Source organism: Rhamphochromis longiceps, linkage group LG16, assembly GCF_057381845.1.
Source record: "Rhamphochromis longiceps isolate RC_006_pf linkage group LG16, R_longiceps_female_GT1.1, whole genome shotgun sequence".
Taxonomy (NCBI): Eukaryota; Metazoa; Chordata; class Actinopteri; order Cichliformes; family Cichlidae; genus Rhamphochromis; species Rhamphochromis longiceps.
In genome coordinates this window covers 12,018,587-12,034,936 of record NC_140572.1, presented here as the reverse complement: position 1 = coordinate 12,034,936, position 16,350 = coordinate 12,018,587, and the positions used below count along the sequence as shown (strand labels likewise).

Below are 16,350 nucleotides of genomic sequence, written 5' to 3'. Positions count from 1 at the left end.
AGCAGGATGCAGAGAGAAGCTGCTGCTTAACAAGAAGGCTGAAAGAACAGGGAGCATGTGAGAGGAAAGAGTGGGACTGTGGTGTGCATTGTGAGTAGTTTTCTGAACAGCCATGCATGCAGGCAGCTGCACAAAATGTTGCTGTGTTTACGTGTGTGTGCTTTGTTAAGGGAGCAATTAAAAAGTCCGACAACTGAGAGAGTGGGCGAGGGCTGGCGTTGTAAATCCCAAAGCTCTCCAGACGGGGAAAACCATTTACTGGGAGCGGGGCTCTGTTTTTATGTGGCTTTGGTTCATGTCAAAGAGATCTGGCTAATTAACGCAGCTCTGTGTCTGTGGACTTCATTTGGGCTTATAGATTCTGGTTCACATTTTCAGAAAATGGATCAAGAGTTCGCGATGAAGCCACACCAGATGCAGTTAGTTTGTGGGAATAAAAACAGCGTTTTAGTGTTGCTGTCGCAGACTTTCATCTGTCTTTTATTAGTTTTAGATCTGTCTCTACAGAAAACCTACTGTCAGATACTTAAATACACACTAAATGGTGTCACCAAACTTTTTTTTTTTTGTACAGAAGTATCCTGTCTGCTTATATTATTATTAAGCCATATAATTTGCCTGAGCCAAGAAGTGCAGTATATGGTGGTTTGGTGCCCTTACACCAGTATATGTGGAAAACACATGTTCACCATCGATTTATTGTTTTTAATTTATTGAATGATGGTTGTTTTGATTTCAGAGGAATTGGTCATGCTTTTTCTTATGAAAGTGTCATGTAAATACTGTTACAATGGTGCATGTTCATCCCAGCCATCATAGGGCAAGGGGCGGGTACACCCTGGACAGGTCGCCAGTCTGTCCCAGGGTTTTTGTTTTTCTTAATTTGAAACTCTGTTGATTACTTTGACCCCAAGTCAACTTAGTTTCTTTCAGCTGAGATTTAAATGGCAACAAAAAACTTAAAATAGTCCATTTTCAAAGACTTTCATATGATGATATGATTGAAATTAGGGGTTGATATTACATGGATGGATAGATGGGATGAAAGCAAACCGATAGGAGTTGGTCTTTGAATGATCAACGATCAGATCGATCACAGAAGATCGATGTTGCTGATCGTTAGTGAGATGATTAGATCTTTAATATATGACCATATTGCTAAATGGATGCTGCTGTCTCTGGATTATCTCTACCTTCTCTCAGATTTTCAAACTGCTTTGTCAAGTGAAGACTGATATGTTCCCCCTAAATTGGCAAGTTGGGAGCTACTTTTAGTCTTGATTTGTGAATATTGACAATGGTATTTAGTCCTAGACCTGTTCATGCTCTCCTCCAATTTGGCATTTCCTGACTGTATTGCACTGCTGTGCAAGGGAATTTTTAGTTCAAGTAAACAAGTAAACTTGTACTGGCCTCTAACTTCTCCAGCATAGTTTGACCTCAGAGTAACGTATTGTTTAATCTTGGCTGTGCTTTCAGGGACTACCCTGCCTTCCTCCTCTGCTTCACCTCTGTCTCTGCTGATTCACTCTGGCTAACGCTGAAGTGCTTTGAACCAATCAGACGGTAGATTCCAGTGGGCTCCTGTGGGTTTCTGCTGCAGCAGGGCAGTTTGAAGACTATTCAAACTTCAGCAAAGCTTTTTCTTGCGGGCTGCACTAATACGCTCCTTTTTACCTCTACACTGTCATGTCTAATCAGTAAAATGAGTTTTGTTGGTGTAGTTTTGGAACTGTTCTCTCTCAGGAGGGAAGGTTTCACTTTGGCTGTTGATACTAATCTACGCACAAACTACCCAGATTTACAGCCTGTTTAAAAAGCGGCTTGTACTGATTAAAGGCAGGGGTTGAACTTGATTTAACCCGACCTCTGTCATTACTGACCTTTAACCCTTTACCTGTGAGTCCTGAAAACAAGAGTCAACAGCTTTTATAATGCTTCTTTGTGTCTTCCTCCACTTAAGATTTCCTCCCAAGATGGAGCCTGTGGCGCTTTGAAACTTCTGGAAGATGTAAGACCTCATTACACTACTGCAATGTTCACTGGGCATCAGTTAGAAGTAGTTTCCTTGGCTTTGAAAGTGTTACAGTATTGGATGGAGTTTTACTTAAGCGTGACTGCTGCAGTTTTGATCGGTGGGTAAATGATCACTCTTCTTCAAGTCCACATAAATATATTTTATAATCAAAATTTTAAGGGCAAACATTAAGCCACAACATTCTGTAATAGAGGATATAACCTCATAGAAAACCAAGGTGAACACTGCACTAAATTTAACTTTTCATTTTCTCACATCGGAGCTGTGTACAATATAAAAGATGATGTAACTTCACTCATTGATTGGCATTCAGTGTTAGCAATCTGACTGCTGCCATGGAGCTAGACGCTACAACATACAGATGAAAGACTGGAGTCTTAAATTATTAATTAAGGGTATCTAGCTTGGTTAATTTTGTAACATATTGTAAGTATTGGTTTTAAAACAACAAATTTTGACATGAGGCTATGAGGCTTGACTCCTGTCCAGGCAGCCTTAAATGGAACTGTAGTTTCTGCTAATTCCACATTGGCTCAGTATTTCCGCTCTGGAGGATTGCCCCTTGGCCTAAATACAATTGTGACATGGGGTCAGAGAAAATGACCTTCTGCCTGTCATTTGACAGAATGTATGAGAAATGATCCTCAACTTACACTGTGTATATATGTTGATCCATGGATCACCCCGTGCTTAGTGAGGCCCTCAATTTGAGGTTATCAAGCCTCAAACCGGGTGTTTTGATTGTCCCCACATTAGCTTTTTAAAACCAGTTTGACTGAAGGGCACTGCGTGTGACTTGTCAGTCATTGTGTAGGCCTTCTCTGAAGCATCCCCCCTTTTAATTTTGATGGGGAATATAATTACTGAATAAAACGAGTCTTATTTTATTAAGAACTAAAATTGGTGATTGAGATCATAAACTCATCAAAGGTCATGGGTCAGAGGAAGTGATGTGCACTTCTCTCATAGACTTCTAAACCATCAGAAACTGTATCTCTTGCCCTCTGCTGGCCACGAGAAAGTATGCAGGTTTGAGTCACTAATGCAGTGGTTTCACTTTTTAGATTCAGAAAGGTTATCCATATTTGTAATCTATTATCCTGGTATTACTCCAAAGCTGAAGACAACTTTTAAAATATAGATGATTCTCACGTAAATTCATAACAAGAGCTAAACATGTGATTTAGACTAAACTTGCCACATGTTTTCTCTTCAGCAAGTAAAAAAATTTAAAGGTCCACCGCATTTAGCCCAGAAAAGAACATCTGGTGCCTGGTGGGTGTTTCTAATTTCTATGGACATTTGTTCACCGTTGACATGGGAGGTGACAACACTGTTGGGGTTTTTTTCTGTTGTTGTTGGTCTTTTTTATTTGTATGTTTGTTTGTTTTTTAACTCGGATTCACATAACTGTGCATTTGCCTCAGCTTTTTCTCTTTGTCCAGCTGGTGGAGTTTTGTTTCTCATTGTAACTGATGGCCTCACAGTGATCCCTGGTGTGTAACTAATAGAGATGGACCGATCCGATATTACGTATCGGTATCGGTCCGATACTGACGTAAATTACTGGATCGGATATTGGAGAGAAATAAAAAATGTAATCCGATCCATTAAATATCAAAAAAGCACCTCACAAAACTTGCGACATGGCATAACTCAGCTCATAACCGTAGCACGTCGGAGCAGTGTACTCACGTGATAGAGCGGCTGTGTGTATTTGTAGCCTTGCTACCAATCCGGCATTTCATCTCCGAGGAAGTGATCCCAGAGAGAAGTAAAGCAAGTGTGTGAGTTTATCTCTGAATGTTTGTAAAGCATTCCCACATTAAGCTTAACAAGCGATATATGGAGCGACTGCCTCTCTCACTCTCCTGCTGCTACTTCAATGGTGAAACTGATCAATGATCAGCTGATCGGCTTTTCTGTCGCGAGTCCGTCTCTCTTGTTTGTTTTTGGCCCACTTTGCACCAGAAAGAGGAAACCAGCGGCTGAACAACAGCAGCACGTTTAAGCTTGATAAGCTGTTGTTAGAATTTATTTAATATTACTTTCTACACCAGGATCTTTTTCTACGTCGCTGACGGCTGGTAACTGTGCAGGGGCGGATCTAGCAAAGTTTAGCCAGGGGGGCCGATAGGGCATGAACAGGGAGAAGGGGGCACAAAGACCTACTTTTCTTTCTTATTCTCATTTAAAATGTCTCGCTTTTAATAAATAATTATTTGAATCTTACACCCAAAGTTTTAATCTGATGTAAAATGTATAGAAGTCCGTTACTGTATATAGTAACTATTAAGTCTAATATACCCTATTAAGCTATAGTAGGGGAGACCGGGGATAGTTGTAACATTTTTGACATTTCTGTCTGTAACTTGGAGGTCTTTTAAGGTAGTGGATTCAAAATGTAATGCAAAGTATTTACATGTCTCTGCTATTAAATAGTGCAGCTATTTTCTCTGCAGCACAATTACCCATTGCATGGTATGGTCTCAAACACGAAGAGTGAAATGTTACAATTAACCCCATAGTCTGGGTTAGTTGTAACATATCCTGGGGTGAAATGTAACGCAATGAAATAAGGGTACTAACAAAACATTAACGTGTAATCTTTGTTTATTCAACACATGAATGCACTTAGAGCCATTTATGTAGCTGTGTGTGTGTGTGTGACAGAATGCAGAAATCTAGCTTTTGAACATATTCCAGCCCCCCAAAAAAGACAAATTATGGAATTTTCTGCAACTGAATATTTCATTAATTTTGATTGGTCTTCCTTGAGTTTGGCCTCATTGGCTCAGTGGGCATTATAACCTACAACTCTTGCACCAATTTTGAACATAACAATGAAGCTGAAAAAATGTAGTTGTTCACCAGCATCGCAATTCCATTACTTTTTATCATGGCTTACCTTGGTGTGGTTTGCAAAGTGCTTCAGAAAGATGAGGAAATCTGTTTCTTGCCCCCATCCTGATTTATTTCCACTACCAGTACTTCCTACTGGTCCATCTCTGACACAGTGGTCTGCATAATGTATGTGTGGGGAACACAAACAGTGGAGGAATTGTGTTGCCAATGGCATTAACTGCATATACAAATGCGACCAGTGAACCTCTCTCTGCTGATGTCGTTGCCCCAACTTGTTTAATATAAGTTAAAGTAATAGTGTGGTAAGTTGTAACAATAATGCAGATGTTACAACTAACCCAGACTGTTGCTGTTACAACTGACCCAGACTCCTATAGCCATGAACTAGCTAACATTACAGCCAACGGCTAAAACATTAGCACTAAAGACCTACACAGAATATATCCCCATAGACATACAAATAACATAATTTAAGTTTGATGAGTTTAACTGCAAAGCAGATAATGCTATTAGAAATTGAAATAAAGTAGAAAAACTTACTTTTTGGCATACAAATTACTTTTTTCATGTTAAATTGTCTGTGTTTGACAAAATGTGCTGATTTTTCACATGTGATAGCAGAACTGAATTGGGCATGCACAGGATGAGTCACATCATTTGAAACTTAGCCCTGATTGGAGAAATTGAAAGTGTTACAACTGACCCACGTTACAACTATCCCCGGTCTCCCCTACTTTTTCCTTTGGGAAGGTACCATCTGTGCAGTCTGCAACTCTGTTGAAGAAAGATGTTGAATCTATTTAATTATTCTTGAAAAATAATTTATTTCTGGGCATTTTTTTTCACACTGCATCAAATTGATTACGTCGATTAAGCATCATGAGGTGGGGGGTGGTTCCTTATTTTTTTTGCAGGGAGTTTTAGAACCCTATTAGTTAGGGTGCTTACTCTTTAAAATACCAGAATAGGGAGGATGGAGTAGGTTTAAGTTTATTAGATTGATCAGTGTTGCTGAACTATGAAATATTTTGGGTGCAGTGTATTTTTTGCATACAGGTATAACAGAATAGCTTTAGTGTTTTGTTTTGTTTTTTGTTTTGTTTTTTAACTTGAGTATAAACTTATACAAAAAGCACCAAGATATTAAAATAACAGTTTTATTGATTAAAAAAACATTATATCGGATTCATATCGGTATCAGCCGATATCCAAATTTATGATATCGGTATCGGACATAAAAAAGTGGTATCGCGCCCTAGTAACAATTAATGGATGCAAATCTATCTATCTCCGTACACACATATTTTTAGTTCAATTCACTTGCCAAGAAACAAACAAAACACAGGGTTAAAGGTGAACCTGACCGTTTTTCCTCTATAGTTTAAACAATAATGTTGTCCTGTAAAATGTCCATGCAGTTCTCTTAAGTGTTGAAATAGCATCCATATCTGGCTATTACAGAGGAGATGCGATTTTTATCTCATTTGGCTGTACTTGTGACTTAGTTGCTGATGTATTAATGCATGTTGCTTTGACATGCCAGTAAGTGCCAGCTCTTGAGGGTAACAAGTAAATGTGATTATTACAGTGTAGCGATAATGAATACCTGGACCCCATGCACGTTCGTGAACTAAACACTGCTGTTTGATATGGAGAAGTACATTGAAACTCCTCGATGCAGAGGCCTCACCTCTACAATGCCACATTCACCAGTCAGGCGCAACATAACTGGAGCTGACATCAAGCCAAGTGGCTTCCGCAGGGCAGGAGGAGGAGCAAAAGCTTGACCAGATTCTTGACTTGCTGAGTGGTGTCCAAAGTTGGTCTCGCATTAGGAGGTGGTGTTGGAGAGGAACTGTGAGTGTTGTTGGTCTGCGCTGCCTACGCTGAAGTGGCCAGGTCGCATTGGAAGGAGGGATTTGGGCATAAAGAAGAGCTACTGAGGCATAAATTAAACTCTTCTCTCTGTGTTTCCTCAGGTACTGGAAGAGGTCTCTTGCTACCCAGAGAAGCACGAAGCTAAGGAACTCAGACGGATAGTAACCCAGCCACATTTCATGGTGAGTGGGGGAAAAAATCCCACAGACACACATTAAGAGGTTCTCATGTCCATTTCTTACAGAAATGTGCACAAGGCCCTTTAACGAAGCATTTAGAGTCCAGATATAACAAATCAGAATCTCTCTAAATGTTGTAAATAGCACTTTTACATGGTCTTATTGTTGTCTGCACAGATTAGATAGGACTAAAAAGAAAACATGCACAAGAAAGATGGAGTGCGTCGCATTGGTATTGGTTTATTTAAGTGTTTAAAGATCAAGTCATCTAACATGAACTGTGTGGAAATGGAAGGGTGTTTCAAGTGTCTGCGAATGTGATATATATACATAAATACATCTGATTTTCATCACTGATCAGTGTTGCTCAATATCACGTGGACAGATCGACAGAGAGAGGAGACGTAAAAAGAAAAAAGACAAATCGGTATCAAAATGAAGTGATAGGGAGAGCAAAGTTGAGGAAAAAGATCAGTAATCAAGACAAATGGAAGGAGAGGGTCCTGGCTGTGAAGTGAGAGAGGAGGGCGGGCGTAGACGGAGGTTAGTAAGGCGTGTTTGATGCGATGTGCTGTGTCGGGTCAGAGGCCTGGCTCCTTCATGGTGCTACAAGAGCGTAAACTGACGTGTTCCACATTCCAACAAGTTCAAGTGAGAACTGAATACAGACGATGCCCACGGAGCCATGCCAGGATTTTGACTCGTCTAGCTCTGATGTACACACATGAGAGTAGACTTGACTTTCTTTGTAGGTTATTTTTAACAAAGTAAACCTGTTACTTTGAGGTGTAGGGTTTCAGAATTAGTGTTCAGATGGTATTTGAGGTATAGAAAAACATTAGCAAAGTGTAGCTAAAGTTTAGCAATCCTCCCCACATGGCTGCTGCCCCTTTTCAGGGAATATTTTTGAAACTGAAATGGTATTACCTTGGCCTCCAGCAACAGTGTGATAACTCTTAAAGTTGTTTTTGACCAGGAAATGTCCTTCAACACATACATTAAACTAATATGTTTTGAAATGGCACTTTCATTGCTATGTAGATGATACCCAGCTTTATTTATCTATCAAGGCAGATCATTTAAATAAACTAGTTCAAATACAGACATGTCTTAAAGAAGTAAAGACCTGGATGATCTCTAATTTCCTGATTCAATATTTAGATAAAACGGAGATTACTGTACTTGGGCCTAAATATCTTGTTGTCTAACCAGATGCTTGCATAGATTACCTTGGCCTCCAGTAACACTGTGAGAAATCTTGGAGTCGTTTCGACCAGGATATGTCCTTTAATGCACACATTGAACAAATATGTGAACTGCCTTCATGTTTTTGCCAATATCTCAAAAATAAGAAACATCCTGTATCAGAGACATCATCAGAGCAGAAAAACTACTTTGTGCATTTTTAGCTTCTCAGATTATTATCAGGTCTCCCTTAAAGCTTCCTGAATTTAAAATTCTCACATACAAAATCTTGAACAATTGTATCACAAAGTTTAAAAGGTTTAAGACTTTTTGATAAAGCGTAGAGTTAGAGCTGGATCAGGTGATCCTAAAGCATTCCTCAGTTATGCTGTAGCAATAGGCCTAGGCTGCTGGGGCCTTCCCATGATGCACCGATCACCTTTTAATGTCTAAATAAAGAACAGGATCTGTGTAAGCTCACGTCATCTTGTTTGTCATTTGAGTGGCAGTGATGCTGACATGGCAGAATCCCCACAAACCCCACAGTCCAGGACATTATTTATGAACTTTGCACTGAATACCGCATTATTTATTCTTTTTCTTTTTTTCTTCTTTTTTTCGACATGGGGATCAGTTTAAACAGCTTAAAGCACTGTCCATTAACTATCTCAGTCTAAAATTTTCTCGTTTTAACCCTTTAAAACCGGTCGGAGCGGGCACGCTCCGTTGTGCATATCTATTTTTAAATCTCTGTAGAACTGCAACCACGTAAGCTAGCGCAATGATTTTTTTTTTTTTTTTTTTTTTTTTTTTGCATATGAAACTGCAGGCGTTGTACTTCTTATGCATTCAGTTTGTCCTAAGTCACAGTTTCCTTCCACATATAGCTTTGCAAAAATTGCGTAAAAAGCATTTGCAGCAACAAAAGCATAATAATCCAGAAACGCGCATTGCCGATCCGATCAGCTGTTTGTAACACTTCCTGTGTCGGAATAGACGTCAGCACGAACTAGCGCATGTCTGCCATTACCTGCCCGAAACCAGAAGTGACGTCATTTTTGCGGAAAATGTAGTTTTTTACCTTCAGGGCCTGATAAGCCTATACTGGTGTTTTTAAAAGTCATGTTTGAATTTATGCTTTTCTGTGTCGTTTCTGGGATGCTTAGAACTCAAATTGCACTGCTGGAAATTCTTTGCCAATTTGCATTTAATATTTATTTTCGTTTTTTCTGCAGTATATAAAAATTGGTGTATCTCAAAAATAAAATTATGAAGACACTCAAAATAAATTTCCTGTTGTTGTAAACTCATTTGTGCAACTTTTTTGTATTTACAATTTTGAGGCATAAGCCTCTTAAATTTCTCTAACTAGAAATATATGTAACAAAACAAAAACGATTTAAAAAAATTTTATAGTTTTTTTTTTTTTTTTTTTTTTGCATGTTTTTGCAATTTATATAGTTACTATGCACTAAATGCATACATATTATTAAAATTTGGGCTATAACAGTTGTACTGATGTAAAGCAACTTGAAATGCTCCCAAAAATGGCACTACAGCATGTAAAAATATAAAGATAAGCTCTGGCGGACTTAGTTCTATGGTAGGTCTTAAAGGGTTAAAGCACACAGCATGAAAGGATCAGTTGAGCACTTAACCCTGTTTTCATTAGGGTGCACAAACACACACACACACACACACGTACTTGCACCTACAGACACACACAGTTTTCCTGCAAGTTGTGCAACATGAAGTGTCTTCTGCGTGTGATGTATTTTGACACTGGAGTTAGAGAGGCTGCCGCTGCCTTTGTGTCTCTCCCTCTCTGATGTGCTCTCCCTCCTCGGGTGCGTGCGCTTGTGTGTGTTGTTTGCGTGACGCTGAAAGAAGACAGTCACAGGTTTCCCCCCTTTGTTGGGCTTTGATTGCTGTCTTCTGAAGTTCAGATGGGTTTGTTAAAGTGCCACTCAAGGGAAGGGCCTCTGCGTCTGTCAGACAAGTGGAGTCTAACACTCTGTGGGTGTGAGGGAGCAGCAGGCTCGTCTTGTGGAGATGCAGAGCTCAGACAGATGCAGGGGCTACGGACTAAAGGCACCTGTGCAAAAGGAGAAATATCTTTGTAATGTGTGGCAGAGCAGAGAGTCAGACAAAGTCAAGAAGCAAATCCCTTCCTGCTCTTCAGAGCTTGAATAAAATATTGTCCATGTTATTTTTAGTGAGATCATGTCTTGAGGGAGTTCAAGAACACTGAAGGCTTTGTCTTCTGTGAATTTACCATAAAAAGAGTGTGGATTGCAAATTTTTAAGCTGAATGACGTTATTTGTACTGTTGGAGTCATACAGATTTCACCAATTCTTTGTATATGCCAACTCATAAAGCAGTGCCCAACAATCACTTGTTTTCATAAATGGTTTCTGGTGAGAGCAACTAGCTAGCTAAAGAGTATTTCTTCACCAGATAAGACAGTGGTACTCATATTCAGTCCTAATTCGTCTGCTGCCACAGGAAAGGGGGAAACTCTTCCTCAACATCCTGTGGCCTTGCCTGTACCTCATCTCAGCCTCCCTTTTACTTTGGAAGAATCGCAGATATTCATGTCAGTGATGCCACCAGAAGCCGACAGTAAAGTTCCATAACTGGTGCACTCTTGTTCACACAAAATGTGCCTTTACCAAGAAGAGTGAAGTCCTTTATGGAGTGTGTGTGTTTACAGGCATTGCTGCAGGCCCATGACGTAGTGGCCCACGAGGTTTACAGTGACGAGGCTCTGCGGGTGACACCTCCACCCACCTCACCCTTCCTGAACGGAGACTCCCCCGAGAGTGCCAACGGAGACATGGACCTGGAGAACGTCACCAGAGTCCGTCTGGTCCAGTTTCAGAAGAACACAGATGAGCCAATGGTACGCCCTTTGGGATTTTGAACAATGCTGAGTTGAAATGAATGAAATGAAAGTGAGGATGCTTTCAGAGACATGCCTATTATTATTTATACTTTGTTTTAGCATTTAAAGGTAACTTGCCACAGTTCCTCTCTGGTTTTAGTCTTCTGTCTCTTCATGTCAGCTCACACTAACTGTATAATGCTGATGTTGGGACTCTTTGGGGGCCATGCCGTCTGTTGGAGGCTTGTTCTACTTGTGGCTGAAGAGAGTTCTTCATGATTAATCGAGATGCATCATAATTCACGGTTAATGATCTAAAGAGTACGGTGTTGTATTCACTGTACTGATATTTGATCTGGGATGACATTGGGACTTTTTACATGGTATCAGTAACCATTTTCAAATTTATGCGTTTGCAGGGTATCACATTGAAGATGAACGAATCAAACCACTGCATCGTCGCAAGGATAATGCACGGGGGGATGATCCACAGACAGGGTACTCTATTCCATCTTCTGACTGACGTCAATAAGCGACATTATATAAATCTTGCCCACAAGACTTTGACTCATTTGTTAAAATATTCTGCCTATTTTTTGTATACAATACTCTAATTTCGTATTTCAAGTCCTCAATAAATATTTTTACTGTTGTTACCTGAAATCTTTAAAGAAGAGGAAGGTTTTAGAGCTTTTTAAATTAACGGTGAGTAAAAGAAACTCCTCCTCGATTGTTACAAAGGATGCCACACTGTAGTCGCTGAAGAATCAAACTAGACCGGAGGACCTCTGCTATGGCTGCATCTCGGATGCCTCTGCAATTAGAAAATATTTTACGTTTGTCTTTCTGCTTGTTTCTCTTTTCCTTTTTCCTACGTTCAGGAACATTGCATGTTGGAGATGAGATCAGGGAAATCAACGGCATCAGTGTGGCCAACCAGACTGTAGAGCAGCTGCAGAAGATGCTGGTGAGTTTTGCTTTTGTGTTTGTTTGGGAGAGGGGTTGTTTTTGGAGTCACAACTGACTATATTTGGACAAGAGGGTCTTGACAGGTGTAGTTAGCATGAACTGTACCGAAGCAATTTACAGAAGAGAATTAAATGAAATTCTCAAATGTTTATACACCAGAGAAAACCTTTTTTTCCACTATCTCTGCATATGAGAGAAAATCTCACAAGCTGATGTGAAGATGAGACAAAACTCACTATATTTCTGTGTCTGTGTTTCTGTGTGTTTGCAGCGAGAGATGCGCGGCAGCATCACTTTCAAAATAGTACCAAGCTACCGGACGCAGGGCTCATCCTGTGAGGTAACAACACCTCTTCCTCCTCCTCACTACTTTTTTTGAGCTCTTGATCTAGTTACTAACTGCTTGCCTGGTTACTGAAATCAAATCACAAATCAAATCACTTTTTATTGTCACATCACATGTGCAGGTACATTGGTACAGCACATGTGATGTGAAATTCTTGAGTGTGTATGTGTGTGTGTAACCTGAGTAGGTTGTGTGTACGGGGTGTGCTGTGTGTGTGTTTTGCTGGGGCTGGGCCAGATAATCAGCACACCAATTTCACAACCAAGATACCGGAACTCCCTCTTCCCTTCTCCGCTCCGGAAACAAGCTACACCTCTCTGTGTATCCCATCCTGCTCCTGCATATAGAGCAACCACTACACCTACACACACACGCCGTACAGACGTGGATGATAGTAACCTCTCGCGTCATGCTTCAACTTAGGCCAAGCTCCAGCTCATGTGGCGCATGAGATGTTTCAGGATGTTGCTGATGTTTAGATGCTGAATTGTTATACAACTGAAGTTGCCTCAAGCATCTCTTGAACAGCTAAAACTCCATCTTCCTTCATCTATCTCACTACATGAGAGCCGAGTTTACAGGAGAGGATGTAAAGTCCAACACAGGATATTGGGTACTGCAAAATACAATACCAGTATACTAAAACTGAATGGAAGCCAGTAAAACTCAAAGCTTAATTGCTCTTTGTCGTGTGCTATGGGATGCCAACGAGGGCTAACTCAGATATCATTTGCCATAGATTAGGGGTGTCAATCATGCGGTCCAGGTGCCAGAATCAGACCAGCAAAGACTCCAGGTCTGACTGACTGGTTGACTTTTTTTGAACAGTTTTTTTTTGCTTGTAAGTTTCACAGCTTTTCTTGCTGAAAAGGAACTCCCCTGAAAAAATCCATGTTATACACGTAACTAAGTAACAGATTTAATAACAAAAAAATCCTGTTGTTTTGCGATCTGTTATTGAAACGTCTGGTTTTTCAAAATTTTTCAAATTTTTTTTTTTTTAAATTAGACGATGAAATCATTCTGAGATAAATGTAAAGCAAGTGTGCAGTATTACATTTTCAGAGTGGCAAACAACTTAAGGGTTTTTTTTGTTTGTTTTTGTTATATTATCTTTGTAGCTTTTGAAGCAAGTAGAACAAAGAGCTTTCCAGTGTACAGGAAGTAAAGTCCAAAAACAATATAAGTAGAAACCAGCAGTTCAGACAACTACAATACCAGCATACTAAAACTGACAGAAAGCTGGGGCACCAATACTTTGGACCAGCTAAGAAAAGCTAGACCAGCAGAGCTGTGAGGGACAAAAGGAAGTTATACATACATTGTGGTATCCAGCCATCTAAGACCGTACATGTAATTAGTTAGATCATTTTAGAACACACTGAAACCAGTGCAGAGGTCTAAAACTAGAACAGCATGGTTAATGTGGTTGTTTTTAACAGAAACGAAAAAAAAGGGAGACTTTATTTTGAAAAGTCGTGCACGCAAACCACAGCCCTGCTTTGATTTAGGTCATTTTTAGCTGAGAACAGAGAGACTAACTGAGACATTACAGACTGTTAGCTCACTTTAATCATTATTTCTGCTTATAATTTAGCTTTCTCTGAACAGAGCCTTCATATTTCTCTCCATTTCCAGTTGATTTTCACAGTAAAACCTATAACATTGTTGTATTGCTGTCACATTTGATAAGAAGTCATTAAGTGTTCCATTAAAAGAGAAATGTGATGGCGATTTCAACTCTTTTGGTCCTCCAGCACACGCTGTTCTGAACACTGACACAGTCAGGACTTTTGAGCTCTGACAGCTTCAGTTAATGATGACTTCATGCTGATCAGACTGGCATCTCGTGTCAGTCTAGCGCCTCTATGTGGTTATTTAAGGCTGTGCATGCTAGAGTTCTGCTGGTGCTGCTGTCTCCCATGTCTTGTTGACGCATTTCATTACGTCAACTCTGTGGTGGGTCTCTATTGTGTTCTACAAATACACCCTCCATCTCCTACAGTCAACCCCAGAAGTGTGTGAATGTGTGCGCTTGTGTGTGTTTGTGCGCCGGCTGTGCACTGCTGACCTGTGTGTCTTATTTCAGAATGAGTCCCCCACCACCTCCAGGCAGTCCCCTGCCAATGGCCACTCCAGCATTAACAGTTCTATCTTGGTAAGGACCCCCACCCCAACCATAGAAAAACAAAAAATCCCACGATCAGACTACCACCCAGCCATTTCCTCCTCCTTTTTTTTTTTTCTTTTTTTCTGTCACGCTGTTGTGTCATGGTATTTCTACATGTCCGTGTTGTTACATTCAGTTGCTGCGTGCGTTTCTCATGAGTTGTTTTCATTTCATTTTGCGTTAAATCGTGTCACAGTAGTGGTAGCAGTAGGATTAGATGTAGACGGGTGATGCCGTAGGCCTCAACTCACTCCCGTGTCATTCTCCCTGTTCATCTGTTTGAGCCAAAGGCCCCCCGTGTCCGATATCTCAGTTCACAAATTGGTGTGCCTCACAAAGCCTGCTCCGTTGCTGTGCCTCATTGCTGACAAAAACACACCGAGGCTCCAGTGGTCACCATGGTGCGAGGAGATGTGCTCCTACTCTGCTATTCTACTAAACCCAATCAGGTTCCACAGTTTCCCCTGCCAAGGCTCCAGACAGACATGTGGTGGTGCTGATGCTGCAGCTGCTTCGCTTGCTCTGTGCTTGCTTGGTTGCTCCACAGCCAGATCTGCTTTAACAGATGAGAATGACTTTTTTTTTTCTTTTTTTTTTTAACATCTAGATTGCATGTAAAAGTTCTCAGTGTGTGTGTGTGTGTGGACAGGTATCAACATCTTCATGGGGACTAAAAATTGGTAGTTTACTATACTTGTGGGGACCAAAATCCCCGTCCCCATGCGTTTGAAGGTATTTTTCAGTCTCTCTGTGTGTGTGTGTGTGTGTGTGTGTGTGTGTGTGTGTGTGTGTGTGTGTGTGTGTGTGTGTGTGTGTTGTAGTATATTTCTTAACCTTTTCTTTCTGTCATCAATGGGTCACTTTCACAGGACCTGCCATCTACCATCCAGCCCAAGGGTCGACAGGTAACTAACAATCACTCACTAGCTCCTTACAAATGCTTGCATCACACTCCTTTACACAAAAGTGTGTGTCTGAGTTTCTCCCAAACTCCCTTCTGCTTCATAAAACTCATCAGTGTGATTTGGTTGCATGTAAGTCAGGCTGTTTTTATCTGTCCCAAACTACTGATGGACAAGGATTTTGTGTGATTACAAAGCCTGAAATATTTTATTTTTGTGTGTCGGTGAGCTCCTCCTGCTCATACTGGGTGACAATTTTTTTTCATTAAATAAATACACTGCTCACTAAAATTAAAGGAACGCTTTGAAAACACATGAGATCTCCAAGGGAAAGCCCAGAATGTCCTCAATTTAGTACATCAGGACTCAGTAGGATAGCTCAAATAAGTCAAAAGATATAGACCAAAAACAAATGTCCATTACAGAGGACATTAATGAATAGGCTGGTTTTCAGGAAGATATAGCTCCAAATTACAACAGCAGGTGCCTCAAGGCACTTTAAATTGAGTTTTATAAGGTAAAGACCCTACAATAATACAGAGAAACCCCCCAGCTGTCAGACAACACGCTATGAGCAAGCAGGAGGACACTACATCATTTGATGGAAATGAAAATTATCAATCTACAGAGGGCTGAATTCAAAGACACCCTGAAAGTCAATTTCAGTCAAGTCAATTTCCTTGCAGCAAATCAAAATGGTACTCGGTGGTTTGTCAGACACGTTTGTATGTGTGCCTGATGATATTGGAGCATGCTCCTAAATGAGAGCCTGGATAGTGTCCTGGTGTCTCCTCCCATATCTGGACCAGTGCCCTGCTGGAGGTCATGTTGTAGCTCTGGCAGTGCTCATCCTGTGGCAGTGCTCATCCTGTTCCTCCTTACACAAAGGAGCAGACACTGGTCCTGCTGATGGGTTAAGGACCTTCTACTGTC

General features: G+C 40.5%; 1 protein-coding gene across 11 annotated transcripts in view; it reads left to right on the top strand.

Moving 5' to 3' along the window:
* The window catches only part of caska (calcium/calmodulin-dependent serine protein kinase a), a 174,554-nt gene that overhangs the window by 144,773 nt on the left and 13,431 nt on the right, over positions 1-16,350 (top strand). For 4 of the 11 annotated variants that reach the window (XM_085383533.1, XM_085383530.1, XM_085383534.1 and 1 more), the window contains 7 exons: positions 6,883-6,963; positions 10,860-11,048; positions 11,450-11,528; positions 11,912-11,997; positions 12,271-12,339; positions 14,435-14,503; positions 15,385-15,420. In XM_085383533.1, coding sequence (XP_085239659.1) covers positions 6,883-6,963; positions 10,860-11,048; positions 11,450-11,528; positions 11,912-11,997; positions 12,271-12,339; positions 14,435-14,503; positions 15,385-15,420 — 609 coding nt within the window. Of the gene's footprint in view, positions 1-1,963; positions 2,012-6,882; positions 6,964-10,859; positions 11,049-11,449; positions 11,529-11,911; positions 11,998-12,270; positions 12,340-14,434; positions 14,504-15,384; positions 15,421-16,350 lie in introns of all 11 variants that reach the window. The other 7 variants (XM_085383529.1, XM_085383527.1, XM_085383528.1 and 4 more) reach the window with 3 other exon arrangements.